This window comes from Papilio xuthus, unplaced genomic scaffold (genome assembly GCF_000836235.2).
Source record: "Papilio xuthus unplaced genomic scaffold, Pxut_1.1 DF828142.1, whole genome shotgun sequence".
Classification (NCBI taxonomy): Eukaryota; Metazoa; Arthropoda; class Insecta; order Lepidoptera; family Papilionidae; genus Papilio; species Papilio xuthus.
In genome coordinates, this window is record NW_013530507.1 from 1,446,743 (window position 1) to 1,474,357 (window position 27,615).

Sequence of the window (27,615 nt, forward strand, 5' to 3'; positions counted from 1 at the left end):
TTTATTTTTAATATTTTATGTCATAGAAAATTTTAAATGCATAATAAATATTTGTTCAAACTTATTTGTTTTTTATTTATCTCTTCATTGATTATAGCATATGATTTTTATTTGGTTTTATAAAACAAAATCAGCTTTCACTGAATCCGGTCTACAGCGCCATCTCTTGCTAAGTTTCAATTTTAAATTTTCAAAAGTTCCAGATGTTTCTTACCTGTGACAATAGATGGCGGTTCAATAAAATTTTGTCCTTGCAAAAGTAGTAGGACACGTTGCGTAAATATGCAATATTTACATTTGCAATGACTCAAGCGTTCAACGCCCCTGTCTCAATTTTTGTCACCGTCGCTTTTGTTATCGAGTTACGAACTCAAAATATGTAACTTAAAAAGCGCGCTAAGAAGTGAATTAGATTCATTGAAATTGGCGGCAATCTCTGCACATTTGCTCATTATGACGGCACGCAGGTGTGACTAACGACTAACCACAGATTATTCAGTTTATCAGAACACTTTATCATTTATTTTTCGTCGTTTTGTGAGACTGTCGCGTATTATTTAAAATATTTAACTTTTATATCCTGCACAATGATTATTTGGTTTTGTTTAGTTCCTATATAAATGTAGGTTATAATTTTACTTCAATTTTAAATATATAAAAAGTGATTAGTGTTTTTATAATTATGGCTGTTGATAGACTGATATGGAAGATAGCATTGGATTTCTTTGTCCTTCTCTGCGGTAAGTTTCTATTTTTTTTATAATCGTATAAATAAACAATTTATTAATAACCAGTTGTATTACGTGTGGTAAACACGTCCTTGTATCCAAATTCGGATCATGTTTTTGTTAAAACATGTTCTCTATGTTTAAGATTTATTCATCAATCATTTAATAAGCAAAGGATATTAATGTTACAATACTATCTGATCTTATAAAGAAAGGTAGTTTAAGAAAAATTAGGAACTAGAAAAAAGTTGTTTGCTTGCACTACCAAAAACAATTAAACAAAAAACATGCCATCCCCAGCACTGCCTAATCTACATCCTTCCTTTATTAGTAAAGAGTGGAAAGAGGAAGAAAACTGGAACTAGCATCAAATATCTTCTAAGGGAGAAATACTAGAATTAGGTCACTCTAACATTAATATAATTATTATGATACCACAATGATTATGAGTAGCAATAATTAATGACAATCACTAATAGCACTAAATATTGCTTATAATTTTATTTGACTGCAAAATATTTAACTGCGCAAAATCTCGTTACCTAACATAACCTTGCTTATCAATTTAAAATCGGTTACCGTAAAATTACCTTCAGTTGAATATTTTTTTGTTCAGGAAATAAATAGCACTGGATTTTAAATAACCAGGTTTTTCTAGTTTACTACCTGTTGCCCGCGTCTCCGTCCACGCAGGGATTAAAAAGTGATAGTACTTACTTAATATGCATATAAAATATTATAAAAATCGGTCAAGCCGTTTCGGAGTAGCATGCTAACATTGTAACACGAGAATTTTGTATATAAGATTTTTTATTTTTTAAGTTGTAAGGCTTTTAAGTCTGCAGCTTATGACGTCACTAAAACAGCCTACGCTAATGATGTCAAATACATAAAATTAAAGGTTGCCAGTTGACACCGATTATGAGAGAAGTGGCATTAATCTTAGTATAATATTTAATCTGATTACAGTTTGAATAGGTACGTCGTTCTTGTACTAGATAAGAAAAGTATTTCACTGTAACACATGTAGAATGATAAAATATATCTGTACGGTATTAGTAATGTTATTTCAGCACTTACCGTGGGCTTCTGAGACCAAATTCTCTGTTTGACATGTTTCAAAAAGATTATTTATTATATCCTAACGGGGACTTTTAGTGTAGATGTCTTGTATAAATATACGACAATAAAAAATAAATTATTAGCTAAAAACATTTCGTTTATAATTTTTTTTTAATACAAACGTTCGATACGCAACCTAGATTTTAGAACCAATTATGTAACAAAAGTCCTTGATATTTCGCGTATTTCTATAACGTGAGATCGTCATCGGCAACAACAAAGAGATAAAAATTTATTTTAAAAATACATACATAAATATAATAAAAAAATTGTGTTTAATTTCTGCAAAAAAATTTTAAACTCCTTTTATGATATTTCTTTATTGTTAAAATAAAAACCAAAGATCATGCAATTTTAGTACCTAATCTATTTCAATGTCATTATATCTCATTTAACAAAGTATAGTTCTTTTCAAATATCAAAGAAATCAATACTTCGTCCTTATCTCCCGTAGAATGAATGAACATGTATCACTTATAATATTCAGGCTAACCAATTGATTATTATCATTCAATTCATTCGATTGAGGTTATCATTCAATGAAGAGGAAATCCTAATTGAAATTATATAAAGGAAATTATCATCCTCTATACAAAATGTAGCAACGTTTGAACTAAACCGATTCTAAAATGCGGACCAATAAACATCTAACTGTAGATTTCTGAGACCAAAGTCTTTGAATATAACATATCGTCCTCATTGTTATCTTTAACAAAAAAGAGATAATATATTTTAAAAGGGGATTATGGTCTCTGAAAGCCACAGTAACAGTCCTTCAAACTCTTGATAAAGCCTCAAGAAGACCCTAATAATGCAGTGATTCCGAAAGTGGGCCAAACGTCCTGGAGTCTACAGAAGACCTGACGAGCATTAGGGCTTCACCGTAACAGTGAGATTTTGAAGACGGTCAACAAGAAAAATGTTTAGGAATCTCTGATATACTCCAACCATGATGATATTGCATGGATTACCAATGTAGTGATTGAACGTCTGCACATGGTACCATCTCCCTGTTCTTATCTCTTATTTCTTACACAATATTTAAAACATTAATAAAAATTGAATAACCACTGAAGAGACGAACCATCAATACCCAGGATCAATGCATAATTACATATGTACATTTATCCGACGTTCTTACGGTGAAGAAAAACATCGTGATGCAACCTGCACATAACTGACAAGGAATTCAAAGATATGTGTGAAGTCAACCAACCCGCACTGGGCCAGCGTGATTGACTATGGCCTAATCACTATTAACTTAGGGTAGGCTCCGAGCCCCTCGGTGGGGACGTATAGTGAGCTGATGATGACCCTATTACAGTTACTCTAAATTATCATAAAAACATTCATCATAAATCTAATACGATTAAGTTGATATCACAAAACGATACTTTGTAATAGTACAGATTATTATGTTATTTTATCGATAGATATGATTGTCGGAAATAATGAATCATTAGGAAATCGAATTTAGCATTACTCAAATGATATAGAAGAACTCTTGGCTATAATTTAAATTTATAATCTTTGATCCTTACAGAGTCAGTTAATATACTGACTTCGATTAGCAATTATTATTAACTAGTGATGATCGGTGGTGGACCGGTGTGGTCGGTGGTCGACAGCGTCCGCAGGGAATTAAAAAAAAACATTATTTAGTAGCCTATATGTTCTTTCAGACTATGTCCTATATGTATGCCAAATTTCATCGCGGTCCGCTCAACCGTTTTGGCGATACCTGAAAACAAACATCCATCCCTCCATCCATCCATCTTAACATTCGCATTTATAACATTAGTAAGATGGAAGCATACTAAGCACATTCTCTACTGTAATAATTTGCTAAGATGCTTCCGGTATCCTTACATCTGAGTTTCCATTGTCGATAAACATAGTACCATCCTTTGCATTCTTAAAAAAAGCAAAGATAAGTTCAATCCTATACATTTTGGATTTACCCGAAACAAACGCGGCCTTGGACACACACACAGACAGACAAACAAACTGACAAAATTTGGCATTGGTTTTTAGTTATCAGCAACCCTACATTATAACCACACTCCAATTTCAATAATATTTATAGTTTTAACTACGTTTGTTAACATTTTGTTTATGTTGACTTGACATGTTTAAACACATAATTTTATTTAGTTAATAAACAAGATGCTAGCTCTAGATAAGTTTCATTGACCCCGATGTTAAAACATGTTTGATAACGATAACTTGTATAAATACTTCCCTGTGCCGATTACATTGTCAACCTAACGAAGGATTCTAGCATCTATAGTCAAGGCTACATTTAAATAAGCATTTAAGTCTTCAACTTATGATAACTTACAGTCAACTTAAGTTTATTTACTAAAATGCGAACTACCCAGATCAACAGAATGTGCAGGGTTTTTACAAAACTATAAATTAACGTACCCAAAGTAAAATAAAATTATATAGACTTTAAATGGAAATACATTATACACAAATAGATATAAAATAAAATATTCATTATAAATAAAATATTCATTATAAATTGGAGATAGTTAATACCAACAGAGGTCGAAAAGTTTTCTCAATGTAGTCGCCAATAAAAATAACAAGGGTGACGAAGCGACCCGAAGCGGGCCATGACCAATGTAGTCACCAACAAATCATGAATTCCGCAAGTCTGGAACCTGCCCATTCACAATTAGTCGAAGACAACACATCACGTATTCAAATCTTTTGTTTACAGTGGCGTTTCCCCTGCTCGGTTTGCTGCTGTGGGCGGAACCTTACCACCGCGGCTACTTCGCCGACGACTACTCGTTGCGGCTTCCCTACAAACAGCAGCAGATCTCTGAGGGCTTGCTGGCGGGTCTCGGCTTCGCGTTCATTATTGTAACGGTAAGGAAATGAACTTTTAAAAACAAGATGATGTTTATGATGTATATGAATTGACTGGTTTCGCCATATTGTTTCACAAGTGTTAAGACGAGGAAAATATTTTTTACAATGCAATATGTGTTTTGGATTTAAATGGGATTTGTTTTAAGTGTGTTAAATTTACTTAAACTATCTAATTGTTAAGTCATATTGCTCGCATTGTCCACTAAATAAACAGGGGCCATCCAAGTAATCTGTTTGTGGCGTTAGCTTATAGAAACACAATTTTATCCTTTTGTTAACCAGGTTGTAATCACGGAGTTTGTGCGCGATAAGCGTGGGAACAGTGTGGGCGAGAAGTTTGTAAGTGGGTGGTTGGTGCCGGGGTGGGCGTGGGAGAGTTACGTGACGGTTGGGGTGTACACGTTTGGAGCCGCCTGCCAGCAGCTCACCGTTAACGCCGCTAAATACGTCATCGGCAGACTGAGGCCACATTTCTTTGATGTAAGTTCTCTTAAGATTAAGTTCCACTGGTTAAATATATATTTCATGTAATCTTTCGCTTGATTCTAATTGTTTGATTTTTTTATTGACTGCATTCTATAATCCATCGTACAAGTAACGCATATACGGTTGAGACAAGTGACGACAGCAACTTATCATTACACTAATTTTTGCTTACCTCATTGGTGTATAATAAAATTCCGTTTTCCAGTTATGTAGGCCGATCCCTAACTCATCGTCCCCACTGAACGAGCTAGGGTACATCCAGGCGTACACGTGCTCGGGAGCCAGCGCAGCGCAGCTCAAGGAGATGCGCCTAAGCTTTCCCAGTGCACACGCCAGCTTCGCCATGTACACTGCTGTCTTCTTTATTGTACGTTACTTATCAATCCTTTTATATTTTTACTTTTAATCCTATTAACCGATCTATCCATTAATCTTCCTATCCATTAGAGTTAATTTTTATTAATTTATGTCCTGGATCGGTATCAGGGGACTGTTAGCTAGATGGTAAACGCTGCATAAGACGATTGTATTCAGCACTTGACGTCACAAAGGCATTGTATCGAAAAATATATTTTAGAACACGCTGTAGTTTGTATTGCCTTTTTGTTTCTACAGCGTGTTCTGAAATATATTTTTAGAAACAAAGGTTGCATGCCTTAGTAAAATGTTATTGTACACGCATAGTAAAGTTTTCGTGCAGTTCTACATCCAGGTGAAGGGCAAATGGCGCGGCTCGAAGTTGTTACGTCACGGCTGTCAGTTTGCGGCGCTGATCGCAGCGTGGTACGTGGGCCTGTCGCGAGTGGTCGACCACATGCACCACTGGAGTGATGTCACTGTCGGATTCATTGTGGGATTCGCTTTTGGTGCTATTATAGTAAGTGATACTGGCCTATTTTTTGAACCTATTTGAGTCTAATTCCAGACAAGAAAATATTCTGTTATATACTAAAACTGAGCTTTTATATAACTGCAGATAAAACAATGATAAAATATGCAACAATAAATTCACAATAATTAATTTATTTAAATTATAAAGCGCCTAGTGATTTTTTAAACCACAAAACGCTTCATACACAGATAATTTTATGACAGGCGCTAAGGCGAAATGCAACTTTTACCTTCATTTCCAACACAAAAAAATGCCTTCTAAATTGTTAAACAAATGATTGTTTTTATTTCCAGTTCGTGTATGTCTTGAAACCGAAGAAATATGGTATGCCACGGTCTTGGGAGACGGGGCCTCCTGAAATGCTTCCACAGCCCGTAATGTCCCGATGACTACACGCTGAAGTTGTTATTCTATCGTAGTATAATGAAACACTCTTAGCCCAAATGTGTAGGCAGTGTTCTTATTTAAACAGCCATATTTGTATATTGACCTGAATTAAGAAATAAAACGATGTATTTTTATGAATTTTTATATATTAGACACTACAAAAAGGTGAATTTAAAATGCATTTTTTTATTTTATTCTAAAGACTAGGCTAACATTATTTAATATATTATGACTGTCGCAAAATGATTTTAATACATAAGACAAAATACGAGACTCAAGAATTATTTTATGACTAAAGGAAGTGTTTAAGGACTAAAGAAGTCACTAAGAAACTGCTTAACTGTGCTTAGTGTGAGCGTATGAATATTCTTTAAGTTTTTAAAGTAATATGTTTCAAGATTAAATAAAAACCATTCCAGCCATTAAATGCAAGACTCGCGTTTGGTTTTTAAACTAAAACCTCAAACTTCTATCAACTTCTGACCTAAGACGATATGAGACCTGTAACATATTGCCGTCCCTCACATCGTCTTAAAAAAAATAGAGCCAAAAATATATGTCAAATGCAAAGACAATTGAAACTCATAGTTATACGACATACTGCTATGATAACAAAAATTGTAATCATAAAACAAGATCCTTACAAATTCCTCCATATCTGACAACCATATTTAGTACTTAGAAAGTTTAGAGCTCGTCAGAAACCTAACTTGGTGTCAAAACAAGCACCTACAAGATTCTTTCCGTGGATTTCAAAAACCAAAATCCCTGTTTAAAAAATATTGTCATCTCTGTTTTGTCAAACATAATGACAGGGATGAGATTTTACACAGATATTTTAATCTCAGAAACCCACGGTTTGTTTCGTAATTAATAAATGTGTCAGTATTAAACGTGGTAACTACAATTGCCAAAGTTGTTATTTTGGAACAATGCTTTTGTTTTGACTAACATTTTAAATGTGAGAAAATATTTGTTTCTTCGTCGTAATAAACTCAAAGTACAGACGATTACAAGAGTTATTCATAGAAAGCTCTTTTGTGAGGAAATAAGCTAGGATTGGATTTTAAATTGCCTTAATATAATACCAGGCGTTCATGTTTTGGTTGGTACTTGAATAAAGTTCTAGATCATTAAATTATTTTATGAGTATTTAATTTATTAATCTTTATTAAATTTATTTCAAACTATTTGATTGTTTTTATTTCGATTTAATTTTTATACCGCTGTTAAGTTAGCAACTGGGTTTCCACTGCAGAATGTTTTTATGTGATATTTAATATTATAGATGTTGATACGTAATTGTTATGAATGATTGAAGTTATACAAAGTTATTCACGTGTTTGCGTATTTAGAGCGATAATTCCTGTACTTATTCAGTACTTTTACTGGGGACTTAAATCATTATAAACATAAATCTTGTAGGGTAACCATAATTGGTTGTCAAGTGCAATGTCCCACTGGGACTGTCACAGTGGCGCTTAGGATGGTTGCAGGGGGTTTATAGTAACTAGATATCTCACTTAATACTATATTACCCCCAAAAGGTAGGGTATCTTTTAAAGACTACCTCCCCCATATCAAAACAGGGTAACCATAATCTTTATATATTGTTCTGTGAGTGTGTATGTCACTGAACTTCTCTCAAACGACTGGACCGATTTTTATGAAATTTTTTGTGTGTGTTCAAGGGGATCTGGGAATGGTTTAGATTCACAATTTTCATCAAATATTAACTTCATATTAATTTATTCAAATTAAAGACGTGTAGACAGGACAACGTCTGTCGGGTCCGCTAGTTAATTTATAAAACTTGAAACTTTTACAGGTTATAAAAAACGTAATTTACCTTTTAAATAAATAATTAAAATATGCTAAAATGTCTTGTATACATGGACATACTACAAACTGAATGACCTATGTCCATATCAATACAACACTTTCCACGCATTTATCAAATGAGTTCGAAGTTTATGTGTAACATACAACTTTTCTGCGTTTTCCGTCATATTTATTGTAGCATCAGCTCACTATACGTCTTCACTGAGGACTTGGAGCCTTTTTTTTTCAGAGAGAAATGCTTTATGCATACTCCGCGCCCCGGGGGGGACGCGGTAGTTATGTGGGATTCTCCTCCATAGCGGAGGCATACCCACTAAACCTCTCTGTTCCTCCAACGCATCGGGACGGGACCACCGGCACGCTTTCGCTCTCGTCCGCGGCCAAGAGCTTGGAGCCTACCTAGATGGCTAGTTATAGGCCATAGTCAAACATTCTGGGCCAGAGCGAATTTGTTGATTTCACATATATCTTTATGATTTTGATTAGAAATGTTTCCGAAAGAAGATTATTAAACAAATTAATAATATTAAACAGTGAGAAAGTTAATAAAGTTCTAGAGTGTCGGCCACGGACAGGTCGACGCAGCGTGGACAGGCCTCCCGCAAGATGGACCGATGACCTGGTCAAGGTTGCGGGAGCGTCCTGGATGCAGGTAGCAAAGTACCGGTCATCGTGGCGATCTTTGGGGGAGGTCTATGCTCAGCAGTGGGCGACTAACGGCTGAGAAAGAAGAAGAAAAAACACTGAGAAATTGTCTTATATTATTCTACATAGCGCATAGAATGTTATTCCCCAACACATGAGGAAACACAACGTTGTAATCATAGTACGAAGAGATAAACTAAAGATAAATAAGTCTAAATGGTTATTGCAACCTTTGACATAGTTGATTAGAAATATTAAATATATGTTACACTTGTATGTATTTATAGTTGAATCTAATGACGCATTACGAGGCAGTTATTTAGGCAAGATTATTGTTGACGTCATATTATGTAGATGCAATGTAATCATGTTACTACATAATTTATAATACATAAGATTTGAACTTGTCGTGGTTAGCTGCGACCGCATGTCTATGTTGTTTGGAGACAGGCCGATGCATTATTGGTGGAGGAAACCATGCGCACGTGTATCTTTCCTGCATTCCTTTACTCTCTCTCTCTTTCAAGGTGTCTCTCCATTTAATGGAGGTTGGCCGTCAGCTTAGTACACTTTTTCCGGACTTGCCAAACGAAATCAATGTTCCACGATGGTAATATTCGTCCACTTCTTGATATTTCGCAGGCACGATTTCTTTGCTGCGATTTCATGCATTCCTTTACGTTCAGCCTAAAATTATGTCTACGAATCATCACGTACGAAATTGAGAGCCGCCGAAAATTTGAGCAGCTGCATATTATAACAAACTAGCTGTTGCGCTCGACTCTGTCCGCGCGTAATTACAGAAGATCTTAATTAGTAGCCTATATCTTCTTCCAGACTAAGTTCTACATATATACCTACCAAATTTCTGCGAGATCCGTTAAGTCACTCTAGAGATAGCTTCTTACAAAAACCCATCTATTAATCCATCCATCCATCCTTCTAAAAAATCGCTCTTATAATATTACTAAGAAGTAAGATTGATACTTTTACCGTGAGTTTCTGAGACCCGTTGTGCGTCCTAATTTAGTCCTCTTTCCCTTCCCACCTTTTTCCTTATAAGAAAAGGATGGGAAGTGGAAGTGGACTTTCCGGATGAGAGGATACATCGGAAGGGAAAATATTTTCTTTCTGTGCATCCTCTCCTCCGTCGATGAAAGGTAGGTAACGTATATGCAATTGCGTATGTCTATGGGCAACGGTCACTTCGATATTTCAGCGATTTCAGACGGCCGCTCGCTCGTTTGCCACCATATGACATAAAAAAACCTAAATGCTCGTTAAAAACAGACAATCGGTAAAAAAACATTACACATGTTTGAAATAGAAATCGAATAGATAGATCTTTATCTATTAAGATCCTTCAACTGAATCTCTCTCTTCTATTGTTATCTTTATAACAATAGAAGAGAGAGATTCAGTTGAAGGATCTTCGGGTGTATATTACACCTAATTATACTTATTTTAATACTTTTGAGTATTAAAGAATTATTTATAACTTAATTCATGCAATCCTCGACACAAAATGTTATCAGAGATTAAATGCTAAACAACAATGTTGCAACATCCAAGTCATTGTCAGCGTGTGTCAGGTGTGGTTGACTGGTCGACGCACTGCATGATTATTAAGGTGCGTTTACACGGTACATGATACTGCAGACGGACATACGACATTTTTTGTGACCGATTGGTCACTGTTTGCCTTGAAGAGACATTTACAGCTTCACCGGGCTTGAGGTGGACGGGCGCAGATGGCTTAGCCTGAACCTCGTTTAAGAGTAAACAGTCTCGAGGGCTCTCTCAGGAGCTTAGGCTCAGACTGTTACTTCAACACACAATGGCCGTAGATGCGCTGTATAAATAACTTCGTGTTGTCTGTAATCTGAGCTGTCTGTTTGTGCGCAGTTTTCGTGGTCAGCCGTCTACATATGTCCGCAGACTCAAGTACCATGAAAACTTATCTTTACGTACACCAAGATTCACGACCTAGGCACATACTGAATGCGTTCGATGACATCTTATTTACAATTTCTATATATAGATATTGTTTTTGAACATTTATCTGTATCGCTTATAATCGTTGTGTATTTTGTTTACTTTTTATAAGGTCAAAGTACTTTTTAAAAGTAATACAACTCATGAATAGATCAATTGCCTCAAATTGACAATTTACTTTGACAAAGTTCTTTTTATCCAATATTACAATGTTGCTGGTATACTTTTAATTCCTTAATTCAAACTGTTTACTATACGTGAACTTATTACGGGTCAGTTCATTAAGAATTAAACCAATAACAAGAGAAACATGAACTTTATAGTTAAGTGACAATATTCTCTTATCCATCGAAGCCATCTTTGCTTCCTTCAAGAATTATGTGCCAATAAAATAGCTTAAAATTGCAGTCGCAAATAAAAATTATAATATATTCTTAGTGTAGATATTGTTATATGTATGGTTCAAACGTCTTTAGCACCAATATGAAGCCTGACCTTTTTCAGTTCAACTTGAATCCATCTCATAATATATATTAAAGTTATCATAAGATTTTACGCAAAAAAAAATAAGCGTGAAATCCGAGGAGGGTCGGTGCAGAGGGTATCACTACCTTGTCTATAAATACCGCTATCTAAAGATATCGGGTATCGGAGGCCGCGCGTCTTACGATCACGCCTCCGCGGACTGTCGTGACGTCACCAACACGCCCCAGCCGCCCCACTCGTGTTGATAATCTCTATCTACCCGCACTATCAATTGACACAATATTACTGATTAAAACAAATAAAAAAAACATGTTTGCCAAAAGAAATAGTCACGTGTCTATTTCTACTATATTAGATTCTATCTTTAATCGTGGATTTCTGGCACTGAAATCCCCATTTAAAATATATTGTTAACTCTACTTTAAGATAATAACAGGAATGACATGTTTAAATACAGCTTTTTCAGAAACCCACGGTAAGCTTTTCTTTTCAGCCCAAGATTACTCATGAATATAGTACAGAAGTGCACTGCATTGACATTTGGATTAATATTAAAACATATTGCCATCCCTTACATTTTCTTTGAGAAAACAAAGACAACAAGACGTATCGATTTGTTACTACGTATCAGTTTATAATATTTTTCATGTTTATTGGATTATCAAAACGGCGTGCGTTGACTTTTCTGATTACATATAATATTTGGAAGATTGTTTTTATATTATTTAGAGCTTTTCTTTGACACTTATTATTGTTGTACTTCCGCGTGCGAATAGCTTGGAATATAAAGGAGTTTCAAACTTAGAAGTACACGTGAAATATATGTGAATTTCGACTATCGAAACGTTCATGTAACATTGTATTGTCATCCCTTTCATTCTCGTTGAAATGAAAGAGACAACAATATATGTCAAGGCGGGAATTTCACGGTTATTTTACAAGCAGACAGGAGGATTTCTTCTACCAAAGTTTCGTTTTGTTAATTAATTTAAAATTTAATCTATTTCTGTTATTAAATACTCTGTAACTATAAATAACATTATTATGTCTTAAAAGAATAAAAATATCGACTTTAATGTACTTTAAATATTCAAACAGAAATCATCGTTTTACTTCAATGAAAATATTTTGTCCTTCCTTATGCAAAAGACGAGTTATAATTATGAAATTGAATTAAAATTTTACAGAGCACAATTTTCCAGCCACGCCATTAAATAATTTATTTTATAAAATAAAACAGACACTATATTTAATTACTCTGTACCAGTGATATAAAATGAATAGATAACGATTATAAAAATAAACTTGCGTTGTCTAGTGTTACATTACTCTGTGCGGATATACTTAAGAAGGTGGTCAAGTGAACAATCAGTCAGTTATTCTGCTTTTGCGCTGAACGCATCATGTCTCGAGAAGAGGTCACTATGTTTGTACTAAGAAAGATCGTGGTTGACGCATTTATGTTTGGTGCTTGTAAGTTATTATTTTTTTTTTTTTTTAAAGTGTTTCGGTTCGAAAAATTAATTAATCTGATTTTTTTATAAATTTTTATTTAATTAAAATTAAAAAAGTGGTAAAATATCTGAATAAATTATTTATGATAATAAATTATTTTTATAACCTGTAATATTTATTTTTAAATAAGCGACTTTTTCTGATAAAAGGCAAAAAATCTTTTAAACTCTCAATTTGTTCGTGTTTTAAAGTTCCGTGGTATACGGTAACTTTCACGCAATTAACTTGTTCAGAGATTTACCGTTTCCTGGCGACTTGTGACGATTTCCCGTCAATTCAATAACAGGATAGCTCTGTACAGATATTAGCTTCGGATTTTCATCTTAATTTCAAAGTTGTGGACGTCAGTTTTTACGTACAAGTATGACGTGGGAGCCTTCAAGAGTAGAGTGAATAGGGATTTACTAAGCTAGAGCGTACCATTCGACCACATCATTACTTAACATGAAGCGGAATCGTGGTCAAGCGCTAACTTATTTAAAATGAAAAAAATCAACCTAGATATAGACTAAAAACTATAGATTTAAAAACACTAAAAAGAGCATTTTAAAGTTTTATCATTGTTTTAAACTCCTAGTGGCATTCAGCATCTACTTCACACGGTACCTATGGCCGCCCTTCGAGCGCGGCTTCTTCTGCGGAGACGAGAGCCTGATGTTCCCCTACAAGAATGACACCGTATCTACTACGGTTCTCAGAGCTGTCGGGCTCGGATTGCCCATTGCCTTTGTAAGTTTACTAAGACATTTATCTTCAGCTTACTATACGTCCTCACTGGCTGCTGGGGCTTGGAGACTACCCCAAGTTAGCGGTGACTAAGCCATGTTCAACCACTCTAGCATAGTGCGACTTCACACATATCTTCCAATTACTTCGCAGATATGTGAAAGTTGAACCACGATGTTTTGATAATTGTACATATGTAAATCGAAAATCAAATAACACAAAAGTACATGGCGGAATTCGAACCCGACGGAATACGATATTAACAACAATGAACATTTATAAAATGTTCATTGTTTTAAGCTTGAATGTAGATGGATTTTTGTTTGTAATTATTTTTCTAAATACAATTTTCAGCAACTTTTAGTCCAACTCAAAATGACAGAAGTAAAAATTTAACAACGAAATACAAAAAAAAATATATTAATAACACTATGATTGTTGACAGTTCCTTGTATGCGAATGGGTGCTACTTCGGAATAACTACGAGAATAAGCGCTGTTTCGGTCTGCGCGTGCCAAGCTGGTTGCGCGGTTTCTACTGCGCTATGGTCTCCTTTGGTCTGGGCACCTGCTTCGTCGAGCTAACTACCAACATTGCTAAGAACGTCATAGGAAGACCACGACCACATTTCTTTGATGTACGTACCTTTAATTTAATAACATTATATTACGTATCTTGGTAACAAAAACATTCTTAATTATTTTTAGTAGTGGAAACTTTGACTTTATAAATATCGTAATCTTTTTTCTTATTTTTTGAAAATTTAGTACTGTAAATGTATAGGATAAAGAATAGGTCTGAAATAAGGTCGTTTCGTTTCAAACTTGATTGAACTTAATTCAATGGAACTACATATTTCCTGCGCTGATGCAGATTTAAGTGGTCCTTTATAATGCCAATTGCGTCTACGTAACGTCGGAAAGTAGAGTTCTTAGGACAATAATAGTATAACAAAAAAAATCTTATTCTTACATTTTTACTTTAAAGAAATTTCATTAGTCCAAAATATTTTACAGCTACGTTCAAATTTTGTTTATGGTCAACCAAATGTATAAAAAATACAATTATACATAGACAACAGTTATTTAGTTTACGTATGACGTGTTTTAGTTAAATTGCGATCGATGAGATAACAAAAATTGGTCGTTAGAGATAAAAATATTTTATTTTACTACGATTAAATAATTTATAGGAAAAGTATTATCATTATCGTTATCATTATATATTTAATTCCTCATAGTAACAAGCGTTTTAATTTTATCAACATGTGAAAATCCAACACTATGCCGGTGTACTGGCACAACACTAGCCTTACAAAAATATAGACATTTATGTCCCCTCACTAATCATTCTGACACTTGACTTTGTAATGTAAGCGCGCCAAAGAATTGTATTTAATTATATCTAAAACTAGCTATTTCCCGCGATTTCATTTGCGGTTTGTTAAAAAATGTTGAATTAGTGGTCTATTCAGGATTCTAATCTATCTTCAAACAATCAGATCCAGCTTTATTGTGGTATTATAAAATTATCATTAAATAATTAATTATTACTAATTATTAATTTTGAATGAATTACTTAATAATCAAAACTAACATTGTCTTTAGTTATGTAAGTGTGAAGTCAACCAACCTGCACTAGGCCAGCGTGGTTGACTATGGCCTAATCACCCCTAAATTAGGGTAGGCTCCGAGCTCCTCAATGGAGACGTATAGTGAGTTAATGATGATGTAAGCATAAAACGTTACAATTATTTTAGTTATGTAGATTGACTTATATCAATTTCGATTTTAATCTTCGCAGTTAATTAATTGATTAGCAGGTCAAGATAATTATATTTAATTATGCTTCCTATTAATTATGACTAAGGTCAAGTTTCCATTAATTAAACCACGTGTTAGTGCAAATTGAAACTTAAAACCGGTTGCATTAGGCTCTTAGTGCACTAGGAAATGTAAATCTTCGAAACTAATATCTTATCGTCGCAAGTATCGCGTTGTGCGCGCTTAATATCGAATCATCGACGCAAATCTTCTATTCGGTCTGTACAGGCATAGGGATATGGCAGATGTATAAGTTTGCTTTTTCGCCACTATTTTGAAAAAAAATGCGAGCGACGATCTTTAGCAACGATAGAACAGAATCTCAGCAACACGTGCCTGTGTACGAAGGTCTTTGATATACTTTGAGACTAATTAATAATCGACTAAAATCATCGGGTTTTAAAGATTCTTATTTCCTTGTGTACGATCTGCCTTATTGTCATATGATCCGGAAATAATAGAGGATCAAAGTATTTAACAATAGCTGATATTTTATGACGTAAGCATAACAATGTCTTAAGTATTATAAAATTATATTTCTACTACTAAGTGTAGTAATATTACTGAATATTAGTTTCCGCATTTTATTTAATTTATAAATATTTTAAATGAAATGTTATAATTTGATAAATAAACGTAATCGAATTTCTGAGTAACTAAATAAGAAAAGAAAATCAATAAATGTCGATTATCGATTTATTTTTTATCGATATGTTATCGATTGAGTCCGATTAAAGTCCGTAATGAATTGCCAACTTATTTACTATTAGTAAGTACATAAATACTATAAAACAATTGACTGCCGTAAACAAAATAATATTTCCTTATCCATAATAATTTCCCTGTTTATAATTTGTAATAGTGATGTAACGATTATTTGTATTATAAAACTTAATTATTAAAATAATGTACAATTTATCATTTCACTAAAATATTACCTTTACTGATTTATATGACTCAGTGTAACCTAAACAATTAAATCGATTTTGACGAGAGAGGTTTTATTCGATTTACTAATCGAAGTAGTAATTCGATTTACTACTCTTAAGTATCATTAGGTACACAATGAGTGGGGTTCTTTATCTTTTAACTAATAAATAGAGTTTTTCCGTAGTTATGCAAACCATCAGTCGACTGCAGTATGATGACGTGGCGCGGGAGGTACATTCAAGCGGACGAGTACACTTGCACCGGCACTCTAACAGACAAGTTTGCGGACATGCACATGTCTTTCCTCAGCGGACACTCGTCCTGGTCCGCGTACACCATGATTTATTTAGCTGTAAGTAATAAAGTTTACTTAGTCAAAAATATGCGATGTTGTGAAAGCAAGACGGTTGCAAAGAAGAATTACATTTACGCATCTAATTAAGGGGATGTTTTAAATTCAGAAATATTGCACTTTAAGTCAATACTTTACAAGTCATTATTTTTATCTCGCTCTATTCAATCGTGGTACCAATATGTTTGTCTCGCTCTGTACAGCTATACCTAGAGAAGCGTATGGTTTGGCGCGGCACCCGAGTCCTCCGCCATTCTCTGCAGTTCGCTGTCGTCATGCTGAGTTGGTTCACCGCACTGTCTCGCGTCTCTGACTACAAACACCACTGGAGCGATGTGCTTGCTGGATATTGCCTTGGTCTTACGCTTGCTGTATTGGTGGTAAGGAGCTATACTGGACATGTACAGTCAGCTGCAAAAATATTTTTACATTTATAAAACTTTAGAAATTTGTGTATGCCTTCGGCTTTAAAAATACTTATACGCATATATCATTCATGGTCGGAAGCATACAGACGAATATGAGAATACTAATTTCTAAAACTTATCTGAATTTCTGAAGCGTTGTTAAGTATATATTTTTGTGCAGCTGACTGTACTTAATTAGTTCATACCAAAATTTGATAAACATGTTTGCATGTTCCTGTAACTTGGTATACCGAAGTACACAAATCTCATCTCATATAAATCTTGACATATTTTTTATGACGTTACGACGAAATGTCGCAAATATTAGTGTTTGACCCCCATTATTACTGAATGACTTAACACAAAAAGTGCTAGTCAGTGAAACAACTTACTGTATTTTAAATTGACTTACAACTTGTTTTTCTTACCAGTGGACATGGGGCACCGACATCATACCACAGAAGAAAAAACATTCCCCGTTGCCGCAACATGACTTTTCCTTGGCGATACATCCACATGCTGCTGCGCCCGCGTAGCAGAAATATAATAAGTTAATAATTAATTTACGATAATACTCAAAAAATATTGTCTTAAGGAAATTGTTCATATTTTAAATTCTATGTGTAAATTTTCATTATTTTAGTCGTGAAATTGTGCCAGTTTAAACATAACATTATTTAGTTTATATTTACTGTTAAACATAAGTTAGGTTTAGAGTATAAGATAGTAAATTATGTACATTTATATTTAATTCTAAACGCCTGGCAAAATTTTTATGACAGTGTTGTGATGGAATATAAAAATTCGCATCAATATTTGCAAATAATGAAGTCTTCTGTGATATTAATTTACGCCAACAATATTTTTCATAGATATTTTTTCATAAATAAATGTGAAAAATAAAAAAAAAAACGTTTCATTTTTACTTATAATATATTTATACTCCACGTCAGCGATAGGCCAGCAAACCAAAAAGTTTTAGCAATTTTGCTAAAACTTCCTGGTGGATTTTACAATTTGTAAAATTTGCTATAAATATATGTCAGGCGTTGGGTCACAAGGTGCTAATATAGTCATTTTATACTTCTACAACTTCCCGCCAACCTTTTAATTTTAACATAAAGTTAATCGATAAAGCACTTAATATGGATGACTATTTTTATTGATTTTCTATTTGTTTTAGGTGTACTACTTTATTCGTCCGTCGAGACGAAATTAAATTTAAAAAAAAGGCCTTGACAGACGTCAGAACTTCTATTATTAGCAAATATTGTCAGAAACTAGTACGGTGCGTATTTGTAAATATGCTGATCGGTTCCATATATACTTCATGTTCCTATATTAATATTTAATATCCATTGACACGCGAGTTTTATTTTTATTTACCAAGCTAGTCTACTTTCCGTTTTCAAACATATATATAGCAATCTATCATTTTTATCAGTTTTAACGATAACTTTTACTTTAGACACATAATGATAACAATCGTATAGTTCATTGGAATGAGTCTATTATTCTGACAAATATAAAACTACTAACGATATAACCCACGTGACATTAAGTCATCCTAAAGTCGAAGTCATTCAGATCGCATTGTGTCAAATTTTATTTTTATAATATACGAGAGTGATAATTTTTTTTGGAAACTTATCAGTAACTTTTCTCTACAACTTGTGACTCGTTGAACTCTTTTCCTAGAGATAAATTTCTCAAGGATTTCCGGTCTAAGAACGAAGGCGTCACTTATTAAACATATCGCTAGGAAAAACCTTAACATAATACAAAACAAGTTATGTATAATGTTCTATGTTATTTAAACATATTTAAGTAAAAAATTAATATATTAATTAATGATAACAAGAAACAATAAAATATAATAATCGATATATAATGGACAATACAATTAAGAAGAAAATAAAGAAAGTATATATCTTCTTGTTCATACAGACTTATTTACATATGTTATATACCATATAGATATATACTAATCATTCTCCACTATGTAGGTACAGTTAAAGGAATTCTACTTCCTACTTAGAATGGAATATTTGGAAAGAAATATTTACATTTTTTTAATTTGCTATGACAATTTTTACAGCTTATTGCATTGTGAGCGTCAAATCACATTTCATATAATGGGTAGGAAATAAATTTCCTTGACTGTATGTACTTTTAATTATATTGTAAAATTACTGCATTAATTCTACCATCATTTAGTTGATTTGTTATATAACCTTTTTATATGTTATATGATAAATAATTTAGAATAGCAGTGAGTTTGTACTGATGTGAATCCTCTGTTAGTATTTTACTTTCTCCGGTGGACGCTTCACAGGCCGGAATGTCTCGCGGCCGCGGTCCGCGCCCGGCCACCTTGTACAAAGAATATACAAAGCAAAAGTTACATATACACTATCGGTTTCCACTGTCAAAACAATTGTGAAAAACATTTTAGTATCCCTTTCACTAATGGTCAAATTTATATTTGAATATGTCGCGAAAAGATATTCGCGGTAATATTGAAAAAATAAATACTGATAGTAGACATTACTAGAGTACGCAAGAGAAATATTAATAAAGAGAACAAATACAACAATACAAAGGTTAGGAATTACATTTTTTATAAACCTTATAATTATTAAGTAAATGTCTTAAAGTTTATGTAAAATTATTTCATCTAACATCAATTTTTTCTTTTTATATTGCAAGAAATACCTCACAGCACTTTTAGGATTCATGATTATAATTTTGAAATGAAATATCATTGTGAAAAGTCTCTGAGAGACAACAAAATACCAACCATAAAACGGCTACAACCTGCAAATAGAAAAGGCTCTTTGCGAGTCCGTGCCGGCGGTAAACAATCGCAACAGCAACAGTGCTGGGCCGGCCGTCGCGGAGAACGCACGCGTGTCACCACAATGACAATACTTAACGCATAACAGGTGTTTGTGAAAAAAAGATAGTTATAAAACATTCTAAAACAAAAAGGCAAAGACATAGATCCGTTTAGATTAACTTTTTTTGTAGTTTGTTCGTATTACAAAAGTGCGCAAGTGGTACCGTTGTTATTCCATTTCTTTTTCCGTTAAGCGTGTGCCAGTGGTATTGTGTTGTGAGATCGGATGGCTTTGGCTCGGCAATGTCCATCTAGAGATTGCCTCTATGTGGCAACTTATATTTTGATTGAGGACAGCTAAAAATACAACTCGTTAAGTTAAACATATGTCTACACACGTTCACGTTGTTGTGTAAATATTTATTTTTTTACACTTACATGTTGAAAGCAGTGAAATTAAGCAAAGGTGCTCTTGGATTGAAACATGATTTCTTATGACGTACACATTAAAGTAGAAAGGTCTCTATCTTAAACAAAACGTCATCAAACATGACGTTAAAATTAAATATAATAGTTTTCATTACTACTCAACGCGATGAAAAAATATTAAACAAATAAATTAATATAAAAATGTTTGTCAGTAATCTTTTACCTTATATTTTTTTCAATAAAACTTAAATTGACGTGTAGTAATTAAAACAAGCAATTAATAACATTGTGAACTTCATTTTAATTAATTGCAACATGCCAAATAAATATAAAATATCGGAAAAGTTTAATTACATTCTTATTAATGAAACATAACTTAAACCTAACTTTACTAAGCTAAGTCTCTGGTTAATCACATAACTGTAACCTTTATTATTACTATTATATTAGTCAAGTTCAAGTTGTAAAGGTCATCAGATATGCTTAATGAAATGTCAACATGCTTAAGTACTGCGAAGGTGTAATAGTAACTTAATTTTGAATACTTTTAAAATGCTCTAGTTTACCTTCAAAAGTCTGCGTGGGCGCAGCGCCGATAGCGTCCTTGTCAGATAATGACACTAGCTTTCGCCACAGATGTTACGTATAAATGTGTAGTTCTAATAAACAGATACCCCTTTTCAATGTAGGCCTCTCTCAATTCTCATGATAGTCTATAAAAAATCTTTAAAAGAATGGTGTTCCTACTTTATATAATGCAACGGATTCAACAAAATCATAAATTATAAAATAAATAAAAAATAATATTAGTAAACCACCCAAAATTATTATTACACTAAAGTGATTTTTTAGGCAAGACATAATTTTGTTATTTTTTTTTTATTTTTGTTTGTAAAAATTAACTGATACTAATAATAATTAAGCTCGATCGATTCATTATTTTTCGCATTATAGTGCTACCAAATTTAAATTATCACCATCATCATCATCATCAGCTTTAGTTAGGTTAGGTTAACCTAACGTACGTCCCCTCCGAAGGGCTCGGAGCCTACCCTAAGTTAAGGGTGATTTGGCCATAGTCAACCACGCTGGCCAAGTGCGGGTTGGTTGACTTCACACATATCTTTTTTTAGATATGTGCAGGTTGCATCACGATGTCTTCCTTCACCGTAAGAACGTCGGATAAATGTACATATGTAAATCGGAAATCGAAAAACACCTTAGTACATGGCGGGATTCGAACCCAGGACCTGCAGATTGCAAGTCAAGTACTTTACCACTGAGCCACCAACGCTCCACTGCAATTTAAATCACATTATTGTTATCACAAATATTACAAAACAGATCATGTAGGATAATAAAACGATTTCATTCAGTTACGATTCATTGAGAAAATGCAAACGAAGTAAAAGTAGTTTGCCCCTCAGCCCTGCACGTCCCACACTGGGCCTACGCGAGTGTTCGCGGACGATTGACCAACACTCGCCAAAACATGCACCTACTGCTCTCTCATTTATGATACTAATAGATAATATTCATAAAATAGGTATAACTATTCTCTACATAATATAAAAAAGCTTCATCACGTCTGTATTTGTCTAATAGACATAAACTCAAAGTTATAAAATGATAGTATTACCAATTTACTGACGAACTCAGTGTTGATGATTACTTCAGCAGTACTCTAGTGTAGGTGAACTAATTCTACACTAAGGACCACCTTTAGTGGCCATTCAATGAGTTTCAAGGTGATAGTGATTCATGAAGATTTTAAGTTCTTTGAAGTTATTCTTCAATTAGGTTTTCCTTTCCTTTATTACAAGGCTCGTTACTTATAAGTAAAGAAATAGAAAATAGACCGATTTACAAATAATATATGTATATTATCAAATTAAAATGAACAACGTGTCATCTCGTTTTTGGACATTGGTTATTTTATTACAGTTTCGTGGCTCGTGTCCTTTTTTGCTCTTTTATTGGGTGTACCTTCGCTATGTTATGGTGCCTCAGATGATGTCATCTCTATACGTACCTATTCTAGTCAACGCGAACGATTGCCCGATAAAGGCATTTACCTGTACCGTAACACGACGTTTACATTATCTTGAAAATACAATATTTTTTCTAAGCTCAAGCTTTGGAGTTTTCTGGCAGATAATCTTTACAAATAGGAAAATTTGTTTAAAACATGTTTGTGATTTTAGAAATAAAAAAAATAATTTCTTAAGGACATATTTTATAGTTATAATTTACGTGGTTAGAATTAATATATCTCTGTGTTGCCTGTCAAATAGTATGTGATAGATCACTTCAAGAATACGTTTTTGTTATTTTCGCAGAAAAAAAAAACGTTCTTAAAATTTGCTTAGCTTAGTTTGTTTCCCTATTCCTGATGGTCACGACCTCTGTTCTCAACCTTCTCTCTTATGATGTTTATAATATTTATAATAACTGTTTATCTTAAATGGCACAACTATGCGTTATTTCTAATAACAAACATAAAGAAGCTTTGTAATTGCGAGTATTTAAAACAATAGGTGTAGGTTACTTACAAGCAGTTTGCAAATTATTCTTAGCGTGTATCAGGCTGTAACATTGTATTCGCGCGGTCCAATAGTCGATGCCGCATGTGTTGTGTGTCCCAAGTTAAAAGCGAATTAGGATTATAATGACCACTGGAAAAATATAATATAATTATAGTGTCCGGTGAATTTGTAGAAAAGACATTGTCATCTCTACTAAACTTCGACTTTCAAACTACAGTCGAACCTGGATGAGCTAGAAACTATAAGCGTGAGTCAATATCCGATCCCGATGACCTCCATAAGCGAGCGAGATGTAAAGAGAAACATCTAAGCGAAAAAAATATCGTTGACCCTTGGACTCTCGCTCATATTGTTTTAACTGCATATAAGTCTGTTTTGAAAACCATCCTCATTTCAATCAGGAAGACATAAAATATTAACCAATGAGTTTCAGTAATAAAAAATACAATTAGAAATCGCTTCAGCGTGTAATTTATATCGTATCGATGCCCGAGGCGGTATGCAACTAGCACGCATTGATATGCAATGAACAATACCCAAGCACTGGAACGAAGCATTTGAAATTAGTCAATTGCGAAATCGTACCAATTAAAGCGACAACATAAATTACTTGATACTTAACTTAGTCAATGTAAATACCCATCAAATAAAAATCTTCAATGAAAGTTTAATAATGATAAATTACTTTCGCTAATTTCTGTAACAGAAGCTACACATCGTAGTTTATAGCTTTAAATATATGTATACGCGTGGTCAGTTCATTTACTTACTTAAACGAGGGGCAAGAAAGAGGGTGTTTTGGATCAATACAGACTAGCCGCTATAATACGCGTGTTTGCTGCGACGTAATATTAAATCAAAACTATTATAGTATATTTGTTAATGTACTAAAAATATTCGAATTAGTTTAATTGGATAAACTTTTGCTCAGAAAATAAAACTACTGGCACTAAATAACTTTATTAATATAAAATCTTGTCTATAGCCTAATAATAATTATAATGTTACCAGGTGTACAAGTGTAGATAAGTGTAACAAGTGTAAGTGACAATAAGTGTACCAAGTGTTTATTTTAATGATGAGTTAGTTGTAAAGTGCCGTCATGTATCGGCCCAACTTTTACGAGAGCACGTGCTTTCGTTGCAATGAGATCGTATATCAGGTGGACCGCGTTGGCCCACTCAAGGACTTTACATTCTTTCATAGTGGCTGTTTCAAGTGTGCGGTATGCGGCACCAAGTTAACTTTGAAAGTAAGTAAATATTAAATACAACATTATCATCATCATCATCTTTACTATCCACACCACCTGGATGGCTGGCATTCCACAACGGTGCGATTCTCGCGCAATTTCTTGCCTCGAACAGCCGCGTTGTGGAACGGTCTGTCCTCGGCGGTATTTCCAAACCAATACAACTTACGGACCTTCAAGAAGCGAGCATACCATTTCCTTAAAGGCCGGCAACGCATCTGCAGTTCCTCTAGTGTTGCAGATGTCCGTGGGTGTCGTTGATCCCCTCGGTGTTCACGCCGCTCGTTTGCCCCCTTCACTTATAAAAAAAAACAGATAGGTGATGATCATACCAATAATTTACGGTAGGCATCTCCCATCGTGACTAGCATAATATCGTCCAAAAAGCATTATATATTATATTATTATATGCATATTAATAGTTTGTAGAGATTTATACAGTTTTCAACATTTGCTTTTTTTATTATTTTTTTTAACATAAAACAGCAACTACGTTTTGATAAGACAGCGAGGTCGCACAAACGACTAAATGGCAGTCGACAGCATGAAGATATAGCGTACAGATCAAGGCCGCGTCGACAAATCACAACTTGTTTTGCGACGATTGTACTCAAATTGATGTATAAAACTTTAAAAAAATTATGCAGTAAAATCGATTTTGTGTGGTACACTTAATATACAATATCTTTATTAAAACAGAGGCCTAGCACGACACTTTGCGAGAAAGTATTCGTCATTCATCGACAATCAAAATTCGTATAATATTTGTCGTTGTACTTTACGCTCGATACAAATACGATTTTTTTAATAACGAATACATGCTTTAAAATTTTCGTGATTAGCCTCCAGGTTTATTTACAGATTTAAATATATTTAAATCTTTTTCAAACCAGGAAAATCGTAAAAATGGATAATAATATTTTAGTTTTATTTACTTACTCTGTAATATAAAAAACCGTTTAACATGTTAAAATAAACTTAACATGAAAACAAAAGGACAAGATCAAAACCAGCAACAGCTGTTCTTATAGAAATGATTAATACAAAGTAAATAAAAGTTTGTAAAAAATATACGATCAGACGTTTATGAGTCAGAACTGAATCCTTGAGTTATCAACGTGAATTACTCATTGCTTATATTGTATTATCGTGCTGTAATTTTATCACCTGTTATATATTACACGGATTGACTACTGTTATGTATTTATTGGGATTTTAAAATTACACGTGTACAACAACTTTATTTCGACGATTAAGGCAATCCATTGCAACCTTTTTGCAATGTTTAAAAAATTACTACCAATCACGCCTTTAATTTATAAAAAAAAAAACAAAAGTTCGCCCTCTAAAGTTCAATAATTATATTTTATTATCTATAGAAAACTACACAGGGATTACAAAGTTTAAGTATATTTCTTTTAGATTGAATTTCTTCGGTTTTAAAATTTAAATGATATTCAATTATGATGTTATTAATTGTTTTAAATTTTAAAACGTAGGCAGTAAAAACTTACTAATATGAATGGCTGCATATGTAAAGGCTTTAAACGACTAAACTTGGATTTCTGAGACAAAAATCCCTGTTTAAAACATGTTGTTATCACTGTTTTGTCAAATATAATTACATGACGACATGTTTTATACAGAGATTTCGGTTTCGGAAACCCACGGTAAACATTAATAATAAGTAACCGAAGTAATCATAAAACATTAACAACACTGTAACCAAAAAAATGCAATTGAAGCGTCAATAGCCTAATAGTTAAGGGTACGGATTTCCGATCACGAGGTCGGGGTTTCGAATCCCGCCATTCAACTACTGTCGTAAACCATATCCTAGCACAGGTCTAGAGCTTAGTTGGAATGGTAAAAAGAAATATTAGTAAATTTAAAAAAAAAACTGCTAAAATTTATAAAAAAAAGCGTAAGCGTAAAATTCGTTTCCCACAGATCGCGGATGTGAGCGAGCAAAGTAAGAATTAACATCGCCCATTAACAAACTGGAAAACAAACAATGCAATGTGAAAGTAAATAACGGTACATTAATTTCATATGAATTAAATAACTATTTAACGGTGAGTTTGTTTCATTAAAACGTTGTACGTCCACCGTAAGTTGATCTCTTGTTTGTCAAATTTGGGAAAAAATTTCGCTGATACCGGATAATATGAAAGGTTAAGTTCCAATGGTTTTTGTGCTATTACATGATATGAATCGGTCGAAAAATGCAACCACATGTCAAATAGTTTAACATGTTCTTTGTCTTTTACTATGCATTCACATAATTAGTAGCCTATATGTTCTTCCAGACTATGTTCCATATGTATCCCAATTTTCATCGAGATCCGTTTAGCCGTTCTGGAAATACCTACAAAGAAACATGCATCCATCTATCCAACCATCCATCGATATAAACATTCGCATTTATAATATTGGTAAGAAGTAAGATTAACCGAGAATTAAAACTATAAAATTTTGTGTTACGTTCGGTTCGATTGGATTCATTCTGTTTTATGACGTCTCATTTGGGTTAGTATAGGTTATTAAGATTTTATAATTGTTTAATTTACACTTATCCTTGTTCAATACAGAACTATCGCAGCGATATGTCGTTATTGCGTGCAATTCACGAAACTATCATGTTATTCTTCACGCATTGTAAAAGTCGTGTGCCACGAAATTTTAAACGACACGCACTTATTTATTGTAGTTTACGTGACAAAATGTACCGTCGGTATGTACTGTCACTTACCTGTCTTGTTACAGTTTTTAAACACGTTAATTTTCTAATCACTTCAGGTAATTATTAAGCTTCACTTGTTAGTTTCAAATTCGCTTCATCCGTGCGATGATAAAGATAAATTGTTAGCGTGAGCTAAAACGTTGAATAAAATGTTAATTAAACATTAAACGTACGATATTAATTTATCTGAAGGAATGAAGAAACTATTATTACTCTCACATTCTACGTGTGCTATATTATATTATTGGAACACTAAATTTTAGGCTTTCTATTAAATGTTCACAATTTCCAAAAGAAGTCACTTCGCGACGCGGTTATAAAAATAATATTTTAACTTTTGTTATCCACTCTAAACATATCTAATCTATGTTGTTTCTTCTGACAGACATACTACAACAACCAGCACTGGACAGAGGACAAAGAAGTGTACTGCTCGAGCCACGTGCCTAAGATCGGGCCGGGCCACCTTGACAACTCATCCGTCGGCATCCGCAGCGCCCTAAACGTGCCGCGCACCAACAACTACGTCAACGAACAGATACGCGGACACGCGCGCAATTCACACGACAATGATTGTAAGTTAACCA

The 27,615-nt window shown here is 33.7% G+C and overlaps 3 protein-coding genes across 5 annotated transcripts in view; all 3 read left to right on the plus strand.

Moving 5' to 3' along the window:
* The first annotated feature begins 654 nt into the window (after positions 1–654).
* On the plus strand, positions 655–6,668 carry LOC106114324 (putative phosphatidate phosphatase). Its single transcript, XM_013307479.1, has 6 exons — positions 655–740; positions 4,579–4,730; positions 5,016–5,213; positions 5,425–5,586; positions 5,920–6,096; positions 6,405–6,668. The coding sequence occupies exons 1-6, from the start codon at positions 683–685 to the stop codon at positions 6,498–6,500; spliced, it is 843 nt and encodes a 280-aa protein (XP_013162933.1). The 5' UTR covers positions 655–682; the 3' UTR covers positions 6,501–6,668.
* A 6,215-nt stretch (positions 6,669–12,883) lies between these two features.
* LOC106114323 (putative phosphatidate phosphatase) lies at positions 12,884–18,080 on the plus strand. The gene is given in 6 exon segments (NM_001311870.1): positions 12,884–12,939; positions 13,559–13,710; positions 14,153–14,344; positions 16,645–16,812; positions 17,016–17,192; positions 17,651–18,080. Coding segments are annotated over 6 exon segments (807 nt in total). The 5' UTR covers positions 12,884–12,926; the 3' UTR covers positions 17,756–18,080.
* A 2,030-nt stretch (positions 18,081–20,110) lies between these two features.
* Hil (peptidase hillarin) overlaps positions 20,111–27,615 on the plus strand; it is a 39,016-nt gene continuing 31,511 nt past the window's right edge. The window contains exons 1-3 of one of the 3 annotated variants that reach the window (XM_013307385.1): positions 20,111–20,278; positions 24,019–24,285; positions 27,414–27,603. In XM_013307385.1, coding sequence (XP_013162839.1) covers positions 24,136–24,285; positions 27,414–27,603 — 340 coding nt within the window. In that variant the 5' untranslated portion in view covers positions 20,111–20,278; positions 24,019–24,135. The remainder of the gene's footprint in view (positions 20,279–24,018; positions 24,286–27,413; positions 27,604–27,615) is intronic. The other 2 variants (XM_013307384.1, XM_013307386.1) reach the window with 2 other exon arrangements.

Excerpts from the sequence above, each read along its gene's own strand:
- LOC106114324 (XM_013307479.1), top strand. The coding sequence starts at position 683 with ATGGCTGTTGATAGACTGATATGGAAGATAGCATTGGATTTCTTTGTC. Across the intron at positions 4,731-5,015 it reads TCGCGTTCATTATTGTAACG|GTTGTAATCACGGAGTTTGT; the intron begins GTAAGGAAATGA and ends TTTGTTAACCAG. Across the intron at positions 5,587-5,919 it reads ACACTGCTGTCTTCTTTATT|TTCTACATCCAGGTGAAGGG; the intron begins GTACGTTACTTA and ends GTTTTCGTGCAG.